General features: G+C 34.6%; 1 protein-coding gene across 3 annotated transcripts; it reads right to left on the bottom strand.

Annotated features, from left to right (window-relative positions):
• Positions 1 to 314: 314 nt before the first annotated feature.
• Positions 315 to 22,960, bottom strand: LOC128559949 (uncharacterized). Of its 3 annotated transcripts, XM_053553181.1 has the most exons (4): positions 22,822 to 22,960; positions 22,275 to 22,332; positions 10,512 to 10,586; positions 315 to 8,494 (listed from the first exon to the last, which is right to left on the bottom strand). In XM_053553181.1, the coding sequence occupies exon 4, from the start codon at positions 8,408 to 8,410 to the stop codon at positions 5,711 to 5,713; it is 2,700 nt and encodes an 899-aa protein (XP_053409156.1). In that variant the 5' UTR covers positions 8,411 to 8,494; positions 10,512 to 10,586; positions 22,275 to 22,332; positions 22,822 to 22,960; the 3' UTR covers positions 315 to 5,710. The 3 variants fall into 3 exon arrangements, with proteins under 3 accessions (XP_053409156.1, XP_053409157.1, XP_053409158.1); XM_053553182.1 differs by lacking the exon at positions 22,275 to 22,332 and having other exon boundaries at positions 22,822 to 22,899; XM_053553183.1 differs by lacking the exons at positions 22,275 to 22,332; positions 22,822 to 22,960 and adding an exon at positions 17,459 to 17,496.
• Positions 22,961 to 23,579: the final 619 nt, after the last annotated feature.

Raw genomic sequence — 23,579 nt, 5'->3', positions numbered from 1 at the left:
TATTTACATTGTACCACAAAGCAAATATATAAAGATTTGCAAGAGACTATGATATCTTTCATTTTACAATTAATCTAAAATATCTATTTTCTATTAAAAATTAGTGTGATACAATAAAACTTCAATGTTTTACAATATTAACAGTAAGACCATAAAACATTTGTCAAACCTATGGCCATGGGTAGAGAATATATTTTCTCAACTGTAACACCAAGTAAGGTTTTGGCTATACATTTTACCATATCATTGTTGGATAATAAAACACTATTTTCTCATCACTTGTAAGGTTATTAAAATTTGGTTCAACTTCTACAGCAGTAGATAAAAATTTATTGTCTTAAAACTGAGTAAGTATCACAATACAACATAACATGTGCTTCAGTTTCTACTGATGATATACAAACTGGAAGATTTTCATACCGCCCCGTCTCAATACGAAGTGGGGCCACACCGCATCGAAATTTCGCATAAGCGCTTCTATGTTTCGTAAGTATAAACATCCCTATAAAATGTTCTGGTTCATAATTTTGTTTAAATAACTTGTCGGTTCTTAACTTAATGCATCTCTACCACTTTTTCTTCTATCATTATAATACTTTATTAAAATAATTATACAAGTCAGTCTTATATACCGTCATCAATACATTCTCAATCTTACCACAGAAATATTTAGAAGACATGTGATTACAATTCTTATATAAAACACAAAGACAAATATCAAACAGGGAATGCCACGTACCAAAAACGCAGCCTCCACAAAGGGATAAATTTACCTTATGTAAACATTTTTGAAAATCGTATTGCCAGTTTTTATAATTAATACTACTTTTACTTCCACAAGCTTTAAAAATTGTGAGAGATCACCCTCCATTGCCTTATATGTGATGGAAGCCATGCTAATTCATCATAAAGGAAAGCATTTGAGGTATATTTTCTAACTCCTATGGAAAAAAAATAACTCTCTTTTGTACTGTTTAAAAACATTGTATGACACGGAAGGCCCAAATATGTGTACTGGACAATTATTTCCAAATTATTTATTTATTTATTTGGGTTTTTTCGGCGCACCAACACAGTATAGGTAATATGGCGCCAAACAGGACTACAACTTTTGGTTTCACATCTCATTTACATCGAAATAAAAACATGAGGTATGGAATCAAAATTTGCATACCTGTTGGAATCACAGAGTTACAGCAAAACCAAGTATTAAGACCCTATTAGTCGCCTCTTACGATCATGCAAGGGTAAGGCAGTGGTTTCATTTTTTTTCATACACAGATCGTCCCAGAAGCACATGAGGCGATTACTTCCAAAGAATGTCCACCACATGTAAATAGAAAATTCGATCTTTCAGTAGAGACTGATCTAAAATGGAAACCTTGCTCTTCTGATGATTAACAAACATATACTATTCCTATTACATCATTGTGACAAAACTTCAAACATACTTTGAAGATCTTGCTCATTTTCAGCAATCAATACAACATCATCTGCGTACTACAATATACAGACTCGTTTATTGCCAACCTGGACCCCTTTTCCTAGTGCTTTGATCTGTACCACTAGATCGATGATAAATAGAAGATTAAACAAAAGAGGAGATAGCGTACAGCCTTGACGGAGTCCACAATGAACATTGAACCAGTCTGTATAGAGTCCATTCAATCTTATACATGAAGATACTGACTGATACGAGGACTGAGGTGATTTAAACATATTTCCATGGATGCCTAACCTTGAAAGCTTTTGCCATAAAATATATTAATAAAGTCATTTGCCTTGCGGAAATCAATAAAAGCACAGAAGGTAGCTTGTCTAAGTTTTTTCTAGTATCAATAATATTAGCCAAACATGAAACATGATCTACTGTACTTCTAGATTTCCGAAAACCATTTTGTTCACCTGATACAATATTATTTATCTTCATATATTTAGAAAATCTATCATTAAAAACAGAACAATAAATCTTATACATTGTACAAGAAAGAGATATTCCACGAATAGATAAAGGATCTCTTGGATCTGAAGTCTGATACTTAAGAAATGGGGCTTATTATAAGTTTTCCCCTATCTGAAGGTATAATTCCAGTTTAAAAATAAACATTATAAATAATATGCAAAAAAAAGAAACACAACATTCATTTTTAAGAATCTCCATTGGAATATTATCATAACCATATGCTTTACCAATCCTTGCTTTTAAAATAGCATTTTGTACCTCAAATAAAGTTATATTTCCATTCAAACTATTACTGTCATTTAAAGGTATATTTCTATCTGAAATAACATTAACCTCATCATTTGCCATAGATGCCGATGTAAAAGGTTGACAAAAATCATTTTCCATTTATCAAGTACAACATGAATATCTTTTGAAACAGTTCCTTCTAGCAGTACTTCCATAAGTATAGTATTATTTTTGGATTGTGATACCCTACCTTACTTAATTATGGTTTTCCAAAATTCTTGAGTAATACTTGCATACTCAGTCAAAATGTCGTTTTGTAGCCCGTTTAGCTCGCTGCACTTCCCTATCAAAAGATTTCCTAGCCTTATCATGTGGACTGATGCATTTTAGCCAATTTCTTTTAGCCTCACAAAATGTATTCCATAGGCTAGAAAGATTATCATTCCAACATGGTTTGCTAATCTTTCGTTTCTTATTAGACCGACTATTATTTACTAAAACAGTTTTGTGATCAATCTTACTATACATTTCTTGCTTCAAAATACCACAAACACTTGAGTAATCAGTATCAATGCTCCAAGTTAAAAACATGCTGATGTAAAAGACTATTTACATTGTCATATTGTAAAAAATCCTGATGTATAGATTTCAGATCAAATTTATCAAAAGAGTTAGATGCCTGATAATCATTTTTTCAGTATCAAAACTTAAATGACTAGAACTTTGAGAATCTTCCTTCATTAAATCAACAATAAGAATCAAAATGAAAGATCTGGAATCGAAGTAAGTGGGATATTAATATTTCTATCAGTCAACTTCGATATTATCGATATTAACTCTATAGTACATGTAACAGTAAAGTAATCAAATTTATTCAATTGTTGGACAAGATGCGAAAAATCACTTTGCCCTCTGGTAGGCCATGTTTTCTAAAAACGGGTATAATTTGAACAAATTGTATCGGGTCACGACAGAAGATGATATTTGACGATCATTTTGTCTATTTTTAGCTTTAGAGCTTTGTTTTTGACGAATAAAAAAGAACTTGAATATTCTTGAACGACAGTCTTCCAAGAAATATTTCAAAATCAAAACAACGATTCAGGAAAGATACGTGTAGATCTACTTCTACATACATATATGTATTCTTTTGAGGAACCAGATGATCTTGTCTACTTTTGACTATGGTGATCATGTTTCTTTTTTAAAAGAATTAAGATATCTGAACACACATTGAAAATCGTCACTGAAAGAACATTTGTATGGAGTTTTTTCAAAACAGGACCAACGGTTTCTGAAGGGAATAATATAAAAGCTATTACTATATACTTAAAGCGCAAAGTGAGAACGCTGTCTTTGACGAATCAAAATAATTTGAACACTCACATAAGGAACGTTTCATTAAAATTATATCTACGTCATGCCAGCAGTTCCCGAAACCACGACTCAGATTTTACCTTACACACGACATAAAACATGAAAACGTGCCCATCCCCTGCTGGCAACTTTCAAGTGGGCTGATCAAAAGGAATTATGTAAGTCGTCACCCAAGGAATATTTGAAAATCAAGCCAGGGGTTTATGCCTTAATAAGAGTTTAAACCTTCCCATATATAGCAATAGAGAGAAAATTAGCACAACCACGTGGCGGCCATGCTGTTTTACAAACCAGCATAGCTTGAAGGAAATCAGTACTTTTTTTTTTAATCTGCAAGTGATTTTAGAGGAGGAGATTTCATTTCATTTCCATACAGTCATATAGAAAAATACTAGCCCGCCAACATGCGGCTATGTATTTAAAGTATCAAAACAACTTTAAGGTATTGAAAGAGGGTCATCCACCTAAGGGATACTGCTGTGGAATTATTTTTAAATCGGGCCTACTGTTTCTGAGAAAAAGATTTGCAAACCTTTTCCATTTGGTTGCCATGACAACCAGAATGGCAACCAGAATTGTACATTACCTAGATTTAAACAGGAAACATTCCTGTAAGCTGAGCTGAAATTGGCTTTGTGGTTTAAGACATGTTCTTTCAAGAAAGTTTGGATGAATGACGGACGACGGTCATTGAACGATCCTAAAAGCTCACATGGGCACTTTGCGTTCAGGGTAGCTAAAATTTATGTAAAAATATTTTAAAGCAAAATTAACATGACAAATCAAACAATATCATAAAATACACTGAGATAAATGTACCCTTTAATACATGTTTTTTTTTTCTAAAATCAATGTAACTGAGGCAATTTCATTCCAACTCCCCCCTAAAACAAGCAATATTGGCAAATACGAGATATAATACATCAAATTCCTCACAATTATTATAATAAAAGACATTCAAATTGAACAAATGGCTCACTACATTACAAATACCATACAAAAAGTAACAACAATAATGTCATTGAAGCCATATTAGTAATTCGAGAAATATTACATTCAAAACTTCACAATGATTACAGTAAGAGACAAACATAATTTATTCCGAATGCGGATATTTTGGTGCACTATATAAGAATACTACATTAACCTAACAATTCGCAATCATTACAGTAAGAAATAGCGAATGGGAACAAATTTCCGCACGCACTATAATACATTGAATAATTAGTTAAAACCTACAATTATCACAAAGAAATATATATATTTCAAGTTAAATATACACAGTGACTATAGTAAGAAACAACAATAGTAATTCATGCGGAATGAGGACAAACTGACGCAATACATTACATTAAATTTTGCATCAAGTCAAAACTTCACAATCATCACAGTAAAAACACAACTGTAATTTATCCTGAATGAGAACAAACTGGCTCACGACATCACCTATAAATTGAGTATATAGTTAATACATACAACTTAAAAATCTATACATTTTATGAGATTCATATAAGATTACACGAAAGTTAAATACGAGATTCTTCTAGTGCACATGTGTATATATGTATGTGTACATGTGTATCTATGCAAGCGAACACTTATACTTCCTAATACAATACTTTATAGTGTATAAACCGCACATCAGTTGATAGATCAGTGCAAAAAAATAAAAACAATTTATCTTTGTAAATGTATCAAAAGATGATATAAAACTAAAACTATTCAGACATATTTTCTGTCCAAACACATATTCTTCGCATATGAACGCTGATTTTTCAGACAGTAACGGCAACATGTCGAAATATCTTACACAGGTTATCAGTCAAGAAATCAATGATTTTGATTTTCTTTGCATCACAGATATGAGAAGGAAGTAGAACCCCAAAAAATCAATTTATAGTCATTACGGTCGAAATATCTTACACAGATTATCAATCAAGAAATCAATGATTTTGATTTTCTTTGCATCACAGATATGAGAAGAAAATAGAACCCCAAAAAATCAATTTATAATCGTTACGTTTCATATCTGTTAAGAAAGGAAAGAATACGTCTTCTAATGCCAATAATTATTTTCAGTATTCAAATCAAAGAACACGGAATATATCTGCTTTAACCATACCTTTTACATATTCATAAACCTTACACCTCCTTCGACCTCTTTTTCAGAACACAATCTTTACAGAAGTCCCAAGACCTATTTCCTGCTTCCCATCTTTGCTCTCCCAGTCGCCTTCGCGCATTTTCTAGAACTATTCCCGCCTTATAGCATTGCCTCGGATGCCCTCTGTATATCCAAATGTTATCATAACGCAAGTCTAACTGCATGCTTTCCTCCATGATGATTCGTGTTGCAAACAGATGGTCTGCTCCGTAGTGGATCACCTTGATTCTCTTTCTCTTCTCGTCCTTGTAGGAAAGGATTCCTTGGTGCCAAATCCAGTAGTATCGATATTCAACTATTACACCAGGATACAAGTCGGACCACGAAGTGGCGCGAAAATACTGAAACTCCTCGCACTGTTCGCCAGCTTTCGGTACAAGAAGATAAGTGTCATCTTCAGTACCAGGTGCTTGAGTTGCTTGCATTTGCGATTTCGAAACTACCACTGGAGTTTGTACTACTTTCGCCCAATGGACAAGATCTGATGACGTGTTTCCACTGAGTGAGAATCGCTGCTCGCCTAATCTCGATCGCGCCCGCTTTACAACCATTTCTGGTGGATAGGTAATATAACCGTCATAACCCTTCAAATATATAAGCTCTTTCTTCAAATTTACCGGCATAAATTCTTCTTTCACGGTTCTAACTGCAAACAGATGATCCAGGGCGTAGTGAATTATCCTCAATTTACCAATCGTGTTTTCTTTGGATTCACCTCGAGTGACATTGGTTACAATTCCATCATGTTCAAACGACCAGTAATAGAAAGTAATCACATCCCCCTGCTTTATTTCGTCAATGTCCGTCACTTTTGCATCTTTGTCCTTGACAACAATTTCTCTTGCTAGATGAGAGGATCTATGATATAAGAGTCTGTAATTTTCTTCTCCAATTCTGGCTAGCGCACGTCTGATGATATCATCTTTTCTGTGTCGGTAAAGTGGGTGATATTTGTAAATCCATACATCCTGATCATTTAGATTAAATCGTAAGGTCTCTTCACAGACTTTTCTTTGTCTTCCGTAGTGGACAAGAGTAATAGATACCTTGGATTGGACATGCTCGTCAAAGCGAACATTGGTGCTGACAGCCTTATGCCAGAAACCTCTGTATTTGAACTCTACTATTTGTCCAGGTTTTATGTCGTCTCTAATTCGTGCCCAGGTTCTTTCAAGAGTCTTTGTCGCATGGTTTCTTCCTCTTTTGTGATCAACATAAAGTGACAGCTTTGGCAAATTAGAAATTGTATCTTTTGGGTCAACTTCTTTCAAATACTGCAACGCAGTCTGAGCAGATTCTTGGGCAATAGCATCCTCATCATGCAGATCTTCGTTAACTTTTGCCCAGTGGCAAAAATGACAGGAACGATTTGACATCAGACCAAATTTCGTTTCACCCAACCTCTGTGTGGCTCGAAGAACTACAATTTCCGGTTTATGCACGTTGTATCCACTATAATCGTGGCCAAGAATTAAATGTTTTCCCAGATCAATTTCAATTTTTTCCTCAACAACAGTCCTACGACCAAAAAGAGTTGGGAGGGAGTAATGTATGACCTTAACATAACCTTTTTTCTTTCTCGTCTCAGGGTAGATTTTGACGGCGCTTACTATTCCGTCATGAGAAATCTTCCAGTGATCAAACGAAATTACATCCCCGATCCAGATATTTTCCATACTTTGAACTCTCACCAATCGACCTTGAAAGGGGGAACAAAACAGCTGGCGAAGCTTTGGAACAGCCGAAATACATACCAAGGACAAAAGACTACATACGATCAAAGCACCAGCCACAATGCCCCCAGTAGCTCCAGCAGCAATGATCAGTGATAACAAACCAAGCCCACCTGCTTGAAGGACACAGTATGCCCCAAACTGAATCCACAGCTCATGCTTTTTGTGCAGACAACAAGCGGAACAAATTTTACCAGACTTTAAATCTGTATCTAACTTATGATGGCGGTAAACTGTGTAAATAAGATACAATATCGCCATTGCTGCAAGAACACCCCATGGTACAGCAACAAGAGCACCAACTGCTACTTTTGATAAATCTTCAACTGATAACAAAAGCAGTTTACAAACAACCTTTAAAATCTTGCCACCTATATTTACTGTTCCTGCTAAAATTGCTCTCAATACTTCCCTGGCGTTATCAGCTTGATAGCTATCTTCACTTCCAACACAGCACCAGTTACAAAAGTGTTCACAGTTACAAGACAATACTGAGTATTTTGCATGTTTGTTTTGTTCTATCAGTCCTTCAGCCCTTTTAATAATAGTTTCAGGCTTGTGCGTTGGGTGCCTGTATCGAATAATGTTTATTTCGTGATAATGTAAGTCAAGAAGATCAGTTGTTTCTTGTATTCGAATTGACAGGTCGTACGGTGTTGTGTAAAAGTGAATCCGGGTCACACGAGCTGTAGCCTCGGTAAGAACATCAACAGCCTTGACAATCGCATGATGTGTGTACGCGGAGACCTGGCGGTCTCCAATGTTAAACACAAGGTGCTGACCACTCATACATATATGATCTCCTCTTTTGAGGTCGGTAAAACGGAGAAGTCGTTCTTTTCTCGAACAACATATACATCTCACGTCCAGCTCCGTTTCTCCAGACAGACCACTAGATCGAATTTCTGCTCTCAGTGCATTGTACAATTTACTAAATATTGCCATTTCTGAATCTAACCTCTTTTACTGCGTAAATTCAGCTAATCTGTTATATCAGCAACAAAGCAGGTCCTGTTATGTGACGGTAACCTGAAGTAATAAAACAATAAATAAATTTCCCAACATCTTACACAGCATCTGATGTGCATAACATATGTTGGTTTGGTTTTACAAGGACAGTAATGCTATTACGTACTATCTAGACAAATGGTAAACAGAAAGATGTTGTCAGTCAATATTAGAATAAGTCGCAAAATGAGAGCATAAATGTTTGAACACAAACAATGAAAACACTTAAATTATGTGATATTCAAAAAATCAAAACCAACTACAACAGGAATTAATAATAATGTTAATAACAAGAGATCACAGAGTGATCTTGGCGCCCACCAATGTGCCATTTTTGAGTGTTCCAAATTTCAAGACTATTGACTAGCTCAAGGTCAAATTTCATTTCCGTACACAACACTGTGAATGTGGTCCAAATTCGAAAGATGTAGCTTGAGAAATGTGGAAGTAGGTCACTAGATCAATTTCAAGGACAAAGTTCTTTGTACACAAAACTATGCATGTGCATCAAGTTTGAAGGCTGTAGTTTAAGAAATCTGAAAGTAGGTCACTAGGTCAATCTTAAGGTCAAAGTTTATTTCGGTACACAAAACTATGCAAGTGGTCCAAATTTGAAGGCTGTAGCTTGAGAAATGTGAAAGTAGGTCACTAGGTCAAAATCAAGGTCAAATTACACTTCAGAACACAAATCTATGCATGTGGTCCAAATTTAAAGCCTGTACCTTCAAAAATGTAAAAGTAGGTCACTAACAAGTCAATGTCAAGGTCAAAGTTAGTTTCGGTAAAAATCCTATGCATGTGGTCTATATTAGAAGCCTGTAGCTACAGAAATGTGAAAGTAGGTCACTAGGTCAATCTTAAGGTCAAAAGTTCATTTCGGTACACAAAACTATGCAAGTGGTCCAAATTTAAAGGCTGTAACTCGAGAAATGTGAAAGTAGGTCACTAAGTCAAAATCAAGGTCAAATTTTATTTCGGAGCACAGAACTATGCATGTGGTCCAAATTTGAAGCCTGTACCTTCAAAAATGTGAAAGTAGGTCACTAGGTCAATGTAAAGGTCAAAGTTTGTTTCGGTACACAAAACTATGCATATGGTCCAAATTTGAAGGCTGTAGCTACAGAAATGTGAAAGTAGATCACTAGGTCAAAATCAAGGTCAACTCATGTCAAGGTTCATCTTGCCACTCAAAACCATACATGTAGTCCAAATTTGAATGTTGTAGGTTATTGACAAGAAGATTTTAAAAGCTTTTCCCTATATAAGTCTATATGAACCATATGACCCCCAGGGCGGGGCCATATTTGACCCTAGGGGGTTAATTTGAACAAACTTGGTAGAGACTAGAGAACCACTAGATAATGCTACATTACAAATGCCAAAGCCCTTGGCTTTGTGGTTTGGACAAGAAGATTTTCAAAGTTTTTCCCTATATAAGTCTATGTAAACCATATGACCCCCAGGGCGGGGCCATATTTGACCCTAGGGGATAATTTGAACAATCTTAGTGGTTTCAAACAAGAGGTTTTTCGAAAAATTTCCCTATATAAGTCTATATAAACCATGTGACCCCCGGGGCGGGGCCATATTAGACCCAAGGGAAATAATTTGAATCATCTTGGTAGAGGACCACTAGATGATGCTTAATACAAAATATCAAAGCCCTAGGCTCTGTGGTTTTGGACAAGAAGATTTTCAAAGTTTTTCCCTATATAAACCTATGTAAATTATAGAAATAAACAAAGGGCCATAACTCACTAAAAAATTTGTTGAACCAGTCTGATTTTCAGGGGGACACAACTAGGGTACAAATACATCATTCTGACAAAGTTTGGTCAAAATCCCCCTGGTAGTTTCTGAGGAGATGCGATAACGAGAAATTGTTAACGGACGGAAGGACGGACGGAAGGACGACGAACCACGGACGCAGAATGATTTGAATAGCCCACCATCTGATGGTGGGCTAAAAGCTTTCGAGCTCCCTCTAACAGATGTCAAAATATACTATGAAATATATTAGAAGCCTGAATCAACTTACAAATAAAGGCAGCATACTGCTCAACATTGCTCATGTACCGTGTCGTCCATTTACAAAACGGCTATCAAGGCTTTGCTGAAATGAAATGGTAGGTTATATCTTGAAAATTCTACTCTATACATGTATACAGTAAGTTTACTGTGTAAGAACAATATGATTTCGTAGACATTTCTCGTCTGTTCAATAAAGCCTCTAGAGGACGTATATGACATAGGTTATGATAAGAACATGAAATAAACCTTTTTTTTAAAGATGAATTACGAAAATTAAAAGGATATTATAGTGTATACATTTGCATCAACTTGATAACTGTATTAAATCTTAACATATAATGCATACAGAAGAACATAATGTATGAAAACAAAAAACGAGATACCAACTAGGTGAATTATCGATATTTCAAATCGAAAGTACCAAAGCCTTACAGGTTATTTTGAATTGAAAGTAGCCCATTTCAGTTATTTACAAACATCAATCTTTAGAATGAGGCTTATTTAAATTATGAGACAGTTATGCGACCTCTGAATCATGCCATACTCTATACTTATACATAGTAAATAGTTACGAAGACTAAGAGACTCCCTAGTCTCAAAATTCCAATCTTTATTGTGTATTTTGGTGAAATATAGTGGCAGAATACCCATGTTATCATTCACGTAATTCAGGTATGTGTTAAAAATGTATTTTAACTAAATTATAGACATTATTGTATCTAGAAGTAAATATTTCTCTTTTAACATACATGTTGTGCGTATAAAATTAAATTTACTGTATAGGCTTGACATAAATCAACATTCCAACATTCTGTTTAATTAACACATTTTTTTACTCGTCTGCAACAATTTAATGTACTATTTTTTTGCATTTGGGACCCACTAGATGAAATAACATTTTGACTTACAATATCTTCTAAAAATTATAATCATGACAATCTACGTTTTTACTTGTTCATCATTTCATTCAAGTCAAAACTGTGCTAAAACCATCTATGAATAAAGGCCACTATCATAAACAAGGCTTCTAAAATTCTTTTCCCATACCACATGTACCATACATATTGTAAATTTACATGTATGGTCAGAGAGACTGTACATGTACAACCCCACTCACTATTATAAATCAAAGCACTGAAAGTACTGGAGGATCGATTGTCTCTGAACAACACAGACTGTACACATTATGTTTAAATATCAGGGGAACCTTTTCTAGTGTACAAATGCACAAAAAGTTTGACATTGAACCATATATGTGAACTTTACTTTTGATGAAGGAATGCATGTGCTTGCCTTTTACATTCAGTAATTATATTTCACCATCCTATGACGTATCACAGCAGTATCTTGAATGGTAATCAAGAAGCAGATTTTAACAAAACTGAACTAAAAATTAAAGCTCGCGCAACAGGTATTAAGTTAAACGTACCCTTTGTGAAATCAATTCAATATGTATTTATTGTCTGTAAACAATATCATTGTTGAATATAACAATACAAACATTTTAAAGCTATGTATATTGTATAGATTTTGACTTTGGTGTATTAGAGTTGGGGGTAATACTATAATTTTTACATTTCCTTTTAAGTCACTTTTTATGCAGAGGAGGTATGTTTTTGTCCAGTCTACAATTTGTTTATACCCAGTAGTAAAATACTCTCCACTGGGACTTGACCCAAGACCTCTTCCTACATGGTGTAAGAAGCATTCTTACATTGAAATATGGATAGGATTTAGCAAAATAATGTAAAACTTGAAAATACAATATCAGAAGAATTCAAAGCAAATGTATACATATTATAATGACAAAGTGAAAATGTATAGTTATGCCTACATGTACTTTCCTCCATCTATTTTATTTCAAGAAATTAAAAATCATGAGATTAATCCAAAATTAAATTCTTCAACCAAATGCAAGTTTATGAAATTACCTTTGCAATCATTTTGAAATAGGATGAGAATATCATTTCCTTGTAAATACTTTTAGGTCTTCTGTGCAGCATTTTTTTAAACCTTTAGTTCTTTTGTAAAACTAGAAATACTTCAGTCACACTGGTTAAAAACACTAAAACTGAGCTGCAAGAACATACAAATTGGACACTGTCAGTTTTTGGCAATCAGGAACAGAAAGCAAAAGCACTTAACTGCAGTGCCACCTGCAAATTCATAGATGAATATTCATGCCAAGTTACATCAAAATCCAAACATACATGAAGAAGAACTTCAAATTTAAATCTGACCCCCAACAGTGACCTTGACCTTTGAGATAGGAGCGTGGGGTTTATGCATGTCACATCTTCTCACTTTGGTATAAACATTCTTGCTAAATATAAACAAGATGCATGTAAAAGTTATGATCCAGACAAATTCAGACGGATGTCCAGATGCGAAGACTCACACACACTGTCACACCAACACGCCAAAATGACGACTAAGTCCAGCTAGTCAAGCTCATTGCAAGCAAGCTCAACAACAACTCATTTCTGTTGTTCAAAAGCTTATTGTTTCTTTTATATATTTGCTTAATCTGGAATTTACACTTCATCAGTCACTAAAACAGTTCACTTAATGTTTACTCAGGAACCAATGCTTTTCTAAAATCTTGTTTCAAATCAAAATTTTGTTTGCACATAAATATCTTTAGTAAACAGCAGGTATCAGTAAGTTTATTCATTAAGAGAGCCGCGCCATGAGAAAACCAACATAGTGGCTTTCCGACCAGCATGAATCCTGACCAGACTGGGCGGATTCCCAGGCTGGTCTGTGTAAGTGGTGGTTGCAAATGAACTATGTTAACTTTCTCATGACGTGGCTCAAGAACTCTTAATTTTACTGGACGGCTAGAAAATCCCCTGGCTGTCGGGAAAGAAAACAGCATTTTATACATGGCAGCTGATTAAACTAATCGGTTCTATTTCATACAAATTATTAATCGGATTCAAAATTTTGAAATCCTCCCAGCCCTAATTTTAAAGATAAAATATATGTCTCTCAGTCATGCCAGTACTCATATTGTCCTGTTGTCTAGAAGGTCAGTCTTTGGTCCCGAAGTCACTGCTAATTTTAATATTTTCATACCGATGACAATTCATCTTTATTTTTCTCTTACTGTGATAATGTCTGAATACTGAATATGAGACATGACATTTATATATTTCTTTCAGATCTTTAAATATAAAAATAATTTCAGAAAAGTCTCCCTTAATAAAAAAAAACCCCATCCCCCTCAAAAAAATTACCGACTTACTTACCCTAATTTTTTTGCGCATGTTACCAAAAAACAAAGAATTTTTTTAGGCCTAATTCACTTGTGAAGTAAAGGTAGATGTTAATCTTGTACAGTACATACATAGGTTTAAATCACCAGAAAATTTGTAATTTTGGATATTAATTATTTGATACCTTTTACATAAATCAATCAGGAATTGAATTCCCTTTTGATACATGTAAGTGGCATTTGCCAATTCCGTGAAATAATTGGCATTTAAACCTATAGCATGTAAAGAGTCAGCAGCGGTGAAAGTTTCATCGGAAATCACTTCAAGTATTTTGGTCTATCAAGTGTTTGAAACAAGTGGGGATATTGTCCATATGAAAAAATATCTCAGTATTTCCAAGGACAACGTCAAATTACTTTGACTACTGGACGCCTAGAACCCAGGCTAGTAGTAGACATCCAGTTACCAGTGAGACGGCGAGACACTTCAATAATGAAATATACATATATAGCAATTTGAACAAATCAGAAGCTAAATTCTTTTTTGTCTCGGAACTGATTGATGAAAATAATTAACGTTTCTTTCAATCAAAGGACTATAAAATACAAAGAATGGCAACTGGAGATACTTCCACATCATCGCATGTTAGCACGTTATCTTATTTCAAAGCGTTTGCCGACTTGATCAATTGTGATCAAATCAACAGACGCTTAAGTTACATGAAGTATGAAACAGGCGGTGCGCCTGGCCCTGATAAACATAATCGAGTGACGAGTCCATTTTCAAACAACTGTTGACTTGCCAGACTCTGGGCTCCAGATAAGATGCCTATTAGCGTAAATTACGCTTTGAAATAATGCATATACGCATGTCTGATCATTTTTAAGCATATAAAAATGTATATGAAATAACAGAAACGCACGTACGCAATGACTTTTTATTGGTGTAAACAAAATCTGAATCGTTCGGATGCTTTATGTAACAGAGCACAGTTGGCATTAATTCTCCCACATTGAATGTACACACGCATTAAATGATACTCTATAAACCTAGGTTAAACTATGTTTTACAATCAATGTCTCCGTATATCAAATAGTTGAGAATTAATATTGATGATACGGTAGTGTATTTTAAAGCGGTGTCCATTTAAAATATCAACTTTCGGTGTAGAATAAACAAAAATGTGTCTTTCTAAGAATGTATAAGTGAACAAACAACTCTACGCATTCTTTAAACAAACAAAACTGATCCCCAAAACATAGCTAAAGATATATTGAATATTCTATTTTATTCGGTAGCAAGTGTGAAGCCAATTAAAGCAAGTCAAGGGAAAAAATGAAGCAAAAACTTAAATGATGAATTGAAACTAAACTGCAAACAAATGCATGGGTGTTACACCCAATAAATATGTTATAAAACTGATTTCTTGGTTTTTCACATCTATAAATTTTCAGGAGTAAAATTACTTCTAGTCAATTTCAGATTTTACCATTTTACTCATTTACAAAAAATATGTTGAGTAAATACTCATGGCCAAAAAAATTATCTGGAGCCTTGCTCAGGGATCATCCTAGGTCAAAAATTTAGGGAGAATTTAAGTGAATTTCTCTGCAGAATTTAGGGAGAAGTTGTGGAATTTAAGAAGAATCGGCATAGCATTCAGTTTCCTGCCTATATATATCCTCTTTCTATGGATCTAGCTGTAACAGAAATTATTTAAGGAAATTGATTTTTGCATTATCATTTTCATGAATTTCTAAATAAAGTATAAACTTAGCTATGAAAAAGTCGCCTTTAAATTTTCATCCGAAATTTACATGTCCGAAACTCGTAATTTAACAGGTGCATGATCAAAACGCCGTGAAATTTTTTCATTCATATTTCGATTCTCGTGCTTTTATAATGCCTGATTTTTGCATCAACTTGTTCAGATTTATACATTTAACTCATTTATTTATTTTTTTTTTCGAAAAAAAACACCAAACGCGTAGGTAATGGCGATCTTTTTACAATATTTTGTATGGCAGTTCTGACGTCAGCGAAATCATTTTATCCGCAGTACCCAAGCAATTTATTTATAGAAATTGACCATAATCATAGTAATTGAAATAAATTTTGAAGTAATCTTTAATAAAATGAAAGAATTATATACAATTGTTGCATAAGATCATGCTCTCGGTTTATCGGCTTTTTACACGCCGATTGAAAAAAATTTTCAAAATGGCGTCGGCTTTCAATATTATTGATTGACACTGTGGGATATCAATGCTACGATTGGCTGAAGTTCGACAGGCGAGTAGGCGGGGTTGACTTTGGATTAATCGATAATTTAATCTAGAATATGCATAAAGTTTTACAACTTAAAGTAAACAGATAATCACTTGCTGAAAAACTTGGCGATTCGGATTTCGCCCGGAGGCGATAATTTGGCGAAGTGGCCGACTTTAAAGCAACAATATCACTCAAATCGCCTTGTAGGATGATCCCTGATTGCTGAGACTTCCAGTCATAACTGCGCTCCTTCCCCATGTAGGAAATACTAATAACAATAAAAAAAACCACCATTATCATTGTAAAAAAAACAAAACAATCAGCAATTAATCTAATTCCAAAGCGTTTGCCAACTTGATGAGTAATCAACAGACGCTTACAATTAGATCGCATTCAGTTGTCACAGGATGTTAGGAAGATTTGCTCTATATACCTTTCAAGTTGCAAATCTATTTATTTTTATAGCTCTTTGCTTTAGTTCAAAAGGAATGGGTTGTGCTCATGAATTGTTAATAATTATAATTAAAACATTTTGTGATTTACAAAAATCGTGATAAGAAATAATCATAACTTTTATCAGCAATTAATTTACACATTTGCTATACAGTACATAATACCTACATGTTATTTAGGTGGCAGGGGAGCGGTTTCGTAGTTTGGCCCCCGTCGATTTTCTGTATAAACAGGACAGGGTAGATATAAAAGCATATCTATCTTACTGGTTATTTATCATTATTAATTCTTTAATATATCCGGGGAATGAGGAACGGTTAATGATTCTACATGGCGGGTGTTTTAAAATTCCTAGTTCCGTACTTCCGGTTGAGGCTAAAACATAAACATCAGAACAAAAAGTCGGCCAGAGGCTCGGCTGTCATCCATCCACTTTTTTTCAAGTGAAAATTAGGGAAATAAAGTGGTGGTTGGGAGACACATTCCACACCACCTGGGTATGCATCTATGTTCGCACTATACATATATGCTACGAAATTGGATTTAAAAATACAAAATGGATGTATGGCAGAGTTCGAAGTGTTGCCCGGTTAGGCTAATTTTGGTCTATAAAATTTGGGTGATTTAGCCAATTTTCACTACATCTGGCATGGAAAGCGACAGGTGCATAGGACCGGAGAGTCGTCTTTATGTAGTCTTTAGTATCTGCAATAGCCCATAGTAGTTTCAAAGAAAAATAAGCAAAAACGAGATTTCTATGGATATTTCAACACTGGTACCCACACGTCAATGTGGAATTCGCGAATCTGCACTCCCCTGCCACCTTAAATGTATATGAAGTAACGGATCTATCTGGGGACGAACTGACTGGGGCGAAAGTATGCCTTCATCTTGCATAAACTGATATTAATAAACTGAAGTCTAGAGCATTTACAGATTAAATCAGCATGTCTGTTGTAAAATAAAGTTACGATTTGCCTGATGTTCTGAATAGTTGGAATGAGACATTAACCTCTTTTTGTTCGTGGAAAAATGTATTTCTGACATGTATGCAAAGGGAAACACTACTTTCTATTACCCGTATGCAAAGGGCGTAAATGAAACGAAGGGAGGTAACTTTTTAAAGACGAATTGAACTGCAGCTGTTTCCCTTACTATCTCAGATTGTTTTTTGATGTTTTTTTTTCAGTTCAATAAAATCTTATCGATGTTACCATCAAAATCGCTACAAAAAAGACTCTTTAGGCTAGCTGTAGTCTTTAAACAACGCCTTAAGGATCGTAGGTTTGTCGGTGACCAAGTTTTCGCGCATTAATATGTAACTGCAGTCAGAAATACACAACAGAAATGTATATAATAAAAATTGAAAAATGCGTTAAGAATTTATTATTTTGGACGTTTGACAGCTGAAAATGCAGTAGTGCCAGAATAATTATATTTTGATGGTTGACTTAATCTATAGCATGGAACTACTTTTCGCACTATTTTGTTCGGTTTGCAGTAAGGAAATTTCTGCATTGTTAATAGTCCAAGAAATCCGTGCATAAAAAGGGTCGAATTGTGCACCTTCTGTGAAAAGCATGAAACTTGGCACGGTAGTACATAAATAGAATACGCTTCATTTAAGATTGGGAAGCGGTTTGTTGATATCCAAGATGGCCGCCAAAATCCAAGATGGCCGCCATAATTTAGTTTACTAAGAAAATGGCAAAACAAGTGTGTGTATCCTGTAATAAAGCTTCGGAATAATAGTGGAATATATTTTACTCTTCCAATATGCTTGTGAATTATATTTAAAAAATCAATATGGCCGCCAAAATCCAAGATGGCCGCCAAAAATAATCTTTTATTTGAAAATGGCGAAATAATTGATTACGTGACGTAAAAGGATGTTACTTGGAAAGTGTGTGTGTGTGTTCGGGTTTAACGTCTTTCTCAACGATTTTTCAGTCATATAAACGACGGTGTCTACTTGTAGCAGTGAGCACAATGCCCAACTTTATAGTGCTGCCTCACTGGAATATCACGCCGTAGAAACGTGGCATGATACCCCACCCAGTCACATTATACTGACCCCGGGTTGACCAGTCCTAGCACTATCCCTTTAATGCTGAGCGCCTAGCGAGGAAGCTGCTAGTACCATTTTTTTTAATTCTTTGGTATGACACGGCTGGGGATCGAACCCACGACCTCCCGCACTCGAAGCGGATGCTCTACCACTAGGCTACTGTTTCTTGGTACAGTCGTATATAAAACATATACCCTTATATATCTAGACCATCATATTGAAACAAAAACCATAACGGTCTTTATATTCCAAGATGGCCAGCACTATGACTCTATCTATAGATTACATATTGACACTTGATTTTCTTTTCTAACGTATACAAGCCATGTTACATATATATTATGCGGACTGAAAATACAATATTTTTATCTTATTTTACTTTTATTCCTTGATACTAAACAGCTATGTATAAAAGCTGGTTTCTTTTGTTTACGTGAAAAATCATTAATGAAAGTAGCTCCCCCTCCTCAACCTCCCTGTTTAAATGAGGCCATAAGTTAAAACAGTATCTAAAATTTCAAAGGACAAAGGTCAGAAATTGATTTTAAATCGATTCAAATTAGCAAAGTATTATTTTGCCAACCTATTTCATGTGAAGGTTTTGTTCATATTAATAAATGCTTTGAGTAAATGTTTGTGATTACAAAACATTGTGCAACAATTGGCTTAGATAGGTATATAACAGGTACTTGTAAGGTCAATGATGCATATGTTAGTGCACAATGCATAAAGTAAAAAGGAAAACTGTTTTGTATTGATATTAGTTTCTTTTTCAAAGCTAAGACAAAAAGTAAAAAAGAACTTTGCAACACAGACACAGATGTATACATGAAGACTATAAGTTTCTTAACAATTATTATAATTGTACAAAAATACAACTTCCAGTCCAGATGTGTATAAAAGGTATATAAAAGTTGTAAACTACACATTTTTATATCCAAATCACAATAAAATACAGTTTGTAATAGTATATGAATGTGAAAGAACCATTAAGTAGTGAATTTGTGCTATTATCAATTTATTGTTCTGTTTATAAGCAATCCTTAATTTGTGCTACTTACATACCCAATAATTTGTTAACAACTTGCCCACCTGCTGCTATGTATTGTTATACTACTGAATTTACTTTACCATATCTAGACCTGTTTGAATCATTTTCTTTCAGCATAAAACAGTGGTAATAATTTGGCTAGTTTTTGGTCGTTGATTCAGTGTTGTTATATATTATGGTTCTTCAGGATTGTAGAATGCCTTTAATATACGCTATAATAGAATTCCGCTAAAGGTAATGCTAGAAGGCGTGAGGGGAGTTGCACTACCCATTACCTTTTATGAACAGACTCAGTCAAACCGAGTTTGCTATTATTTTGTATGGTTGTATTCTATGCCTCCAAAAGATCTAAAGACTTATAAATTTTATTACCATGGCATATAGTCTTGCAATATGACATTTACAAATAGGAAAAATTAACATCTATATAATGTTAGGCTTCTACTTATGAATACACCAGGTAAGAAGGGTATGAAAAAGGCTTTGTCTCATATGCCCAGAAACTGCCAAACATCCACTGCAATGTCCTGCAAACCTGAATCACAGTAATGCAGACTTAAGAGAAAAGTTGTACCACTCGATGTACATTATCAAGGCTACTGCCCATCGCCTCAGTCTCCGCAAGACTCCAGTTACGGCATACGAACAGCCACTGTATACAATCGCTAAACAGATAGAGCGAAATAGGCCAATAACATATGATGAGAATAAGGTTTTGATCACACCGGGTGGATTGTTTTTATAAAGATAACAACATGGAAGCCTATTTGGGACCTGCTAGACAATAGTAGTTGGACTGAACACTATACGTTCGGACTATGAATCGGTAGACCTCATGTTGTGTTTTACATTTGACCTCGCCCAACTGTTCATGAAGGCTACCCTTTAACATCTGACACGTTGTCATCCTTTTGGAAAAGAATCCAAATATGTTTCGTAAATTTTCAACATTCTGCCCAATTAATTGAAAAATTAGAATTCGTTTCCGGTTCCCTCCATGTTTAGTTGGGGAGTTTGGTTAGAAACAATTCTAGAACTACTGTCATCACTCGAGAATCTGTCTACGAGTGTAACATTAAGTGAAGTATCCATAATTAATGCGGGGCTGCAATCTTGAACAGACTGAAAACGGGTCCCACTAAGGGTTTATTAAGAATTCACCATTGGTGCTTCAACCATACATGTAAAGGTTCTTCCAAGAATTTTCAACAGATGTGACATCTACTTGTAGGATATTCTCAAAGCTGATCCGACCCCATTATTCTGTTGTGAAAAACGGAAGAACCAGCACCTCCCTTGAAAGCAACATCGGGGATCACAGTGTGGCAATTGCAATTTCCCAGGGTAGTGTAATATTGCCATTATATAAGTAGTTTGTTGTCCTTTCGTATGACAGAACATGTGCAACAGAATTATCATGTCAATACTGCCATAATGGAGCTGTTAACATATAAGGGATAGCAGCCTTACTGCGACATACCAAGAGAGAGGGTACTAAATATTGTTATTTGTCTGTCTCCACAATTATCATTTTCATTATTTGCTGCAATGAAACATGTTTTAACTAAAAGGGCAGGTTAAATCTAGGATCAGTCAATAACAGAAGAACAACATATAGAAACATGAGCAATTAGGGCTGTATATGGATAATAAATCCAATGGAAATTACTATGACCTGTTGTATATATACGAGGTCAGATGTGCATTTCCGAAGGAAATCCATTCTTTCTGGGGTTTTTTTTGCGGCCATCTCGGATTTCATTGGTCATATTCATTGACTTATTTACCAAATGTAAGTGCTAGATTTTTATGAGCATATTTTACCAATCTTTGTACAATCATGTAACGTCTAACATTATTTATACAATATGCTCAACTGACGCAAGAATTTCATGGAAAAAGTATTTTATGGCGGCCATTTTGAATTTTATAGGCGATATTAAATTCATCTATTCAATGTCAGCTTTACAATTGTTAAAGGAGCACATTATACAAATATATAAACTACCATGCAATGTTTCAAAATGTTGACAGTATGACCATGTCACGCACAATTTTCATGGAAAATATTTTGTGGCAGCCATCTTGAAATTTGTCGGCCATATTGAATTTGTATATCCACTGTTAGTGTATAATTGTTTGAAGGGTGTACTTCACAAATACATGTTCTACATGTACCATGCAGCGTTTCGTAGTTATCGCAAAATTCATCCATTTGAAGAGCGATTTTCATGGAAAAATGATTTTATGGCGACCATCTTGGATTAGGCCGCCATATTGATTTTTTTCTGTTTGCATATAGAGCTTATCTGTAGCTAAATATTACTTTCTGCTACATTTTTTAAAAAAAATTCTCGCCATGTATACAGTGCTAGAGCATGTTTTACAAAAATGTTCACAATGACGGCCATCTTGAATTATGGCGGCCATTTTGAATTTCTACAACCTGCTTCCCAGTCGAAAATGAATGACAATACATCCATCTGCAATCATGCCAAGTTTCATACTTTTCACAGAAAGTGCACAATTATTTCACCAATTTCTTGGACTATAACTTTGGATCGATTGTGAGAAAAAAGAACGATGATTTTCCGCACTGCTACACAACACTGATAACTTTAAAATGAAATTGATCACAATATACAAACTATTTTAGTAAGCTGTTAGATTTATACCGAAATAATAAATAAACAATTTAATTTCCATTACCTATTTTTCAATGGGTACCAAATTCTCGAAGATCTCAGACTGTTCTCGCATGACTCAGCTGAACATGAAATAGAAAAAGAAAGTAGACCAATTCATTTTATGTTCCCTTTTAATCTCAAGAGTAATCTTCTTAAACTTTAGGTAAAGGCATAAGATATAAGTAGATACACACTAATTTTTTATTATTGTGAAAGACTAAATAGATCTACACTAAAGGAAGAATTTCCTACTTCGATGATGTATAAATCGTGTTTGATTTTCCTTTTAAAACGAAAATAGAATGTAAGTACTTTTGTATTCAAAGCTACCATATATATGTACACTTTTTATGATAAGCTACCATATTTAAGTGATACACAAATTTTCAATGACATCTGCTCAGCTCAAAACGAAAGAAGTAAGAATGAAAGTAGATTCGCTGAAAACATAATTATCATTTTCAAAATAATCTTCAATTTAAGGTATTCTATATCTGTATTAAGTTATACATTTATACAGATGTTATGTAAAATCCTACACAAACTAGTTAAAAAAGAATTTTACTTACTTTGTTAAAACTTAATATCTTGTGTGTTGCAATCTTAGACTGTTATTTCTTCGCCTGAGTGCACTGGAATTCCCCACTACCGTATGACGTTCAGTTAAAGTGGCAGGGACCAGTTTCGTATTTACGTTTTTCTTTTAAATAAAATAGGTACATGTACTTTAAAGGGATTTATATTCAACTGGTTATTTATGATGTCTATAGAACTAAGTATTCCTACGTACGAATTATTATTGTGTAAAATAAATATACGGTAATTAAGCTTGATTCGATGTAGACGGCCGGTCTACAATCTTACCTGAAGAAATAGAAACGGTCATCCATCCATCCATCCCAAATTTGCAGAAAAAGTAAACGGTTATGAGACACTTTTCTTCCCACCATTATTTTCGTCTGTTAACAGGCTTTAAAAATATATCTATGTTTTAGGTCAGTCATTTGCAGGTAATACGGTACAGGTCGCGCAAGGTGTGCATTTTGGGCCCTTTTTGCCTCAAAATTTAGTATCCTGAAATAGAAATTTTACTCGTTTTTATTATAGAAATAACGGAATCGGCCGGCTGAAAATGTCACTAATGCAATACATCTGCTCAACACGTTCCTGGAATTTCTCAAAACTGTATTTTTTTTATAATTTTTTTTTCGTACTGGTATCCGAGTTTATACTACATATTAATTGTATTGCTAGACAGATCATTGGAACAGACTAGGACCGTGACTCATTGCAGACCTCGAGCGCCTGTGATAAATTACAGACTCCG

This window comes from Mercenaria mercenaria, chromosome 10 (assembly GCF_021730395.1).
Source record: "Mercenaria mercenaria strain notata chromosome 10, MADL_Memer_1, whole genome shotgun sequence".
Classification (NCBI taxonomy): domain Eukaryota; kingdom Metazoa; phylum Mollusca; class Bivalvia; order Venerida; family Veneridae; genus Mercenaria; species Mercenaria mercenaria.
The sequence above is the reverse complement of the archived record's forward strand: the minus strand, read 5'-3'. Positions and strand labels throughout refer to the sequence as shown.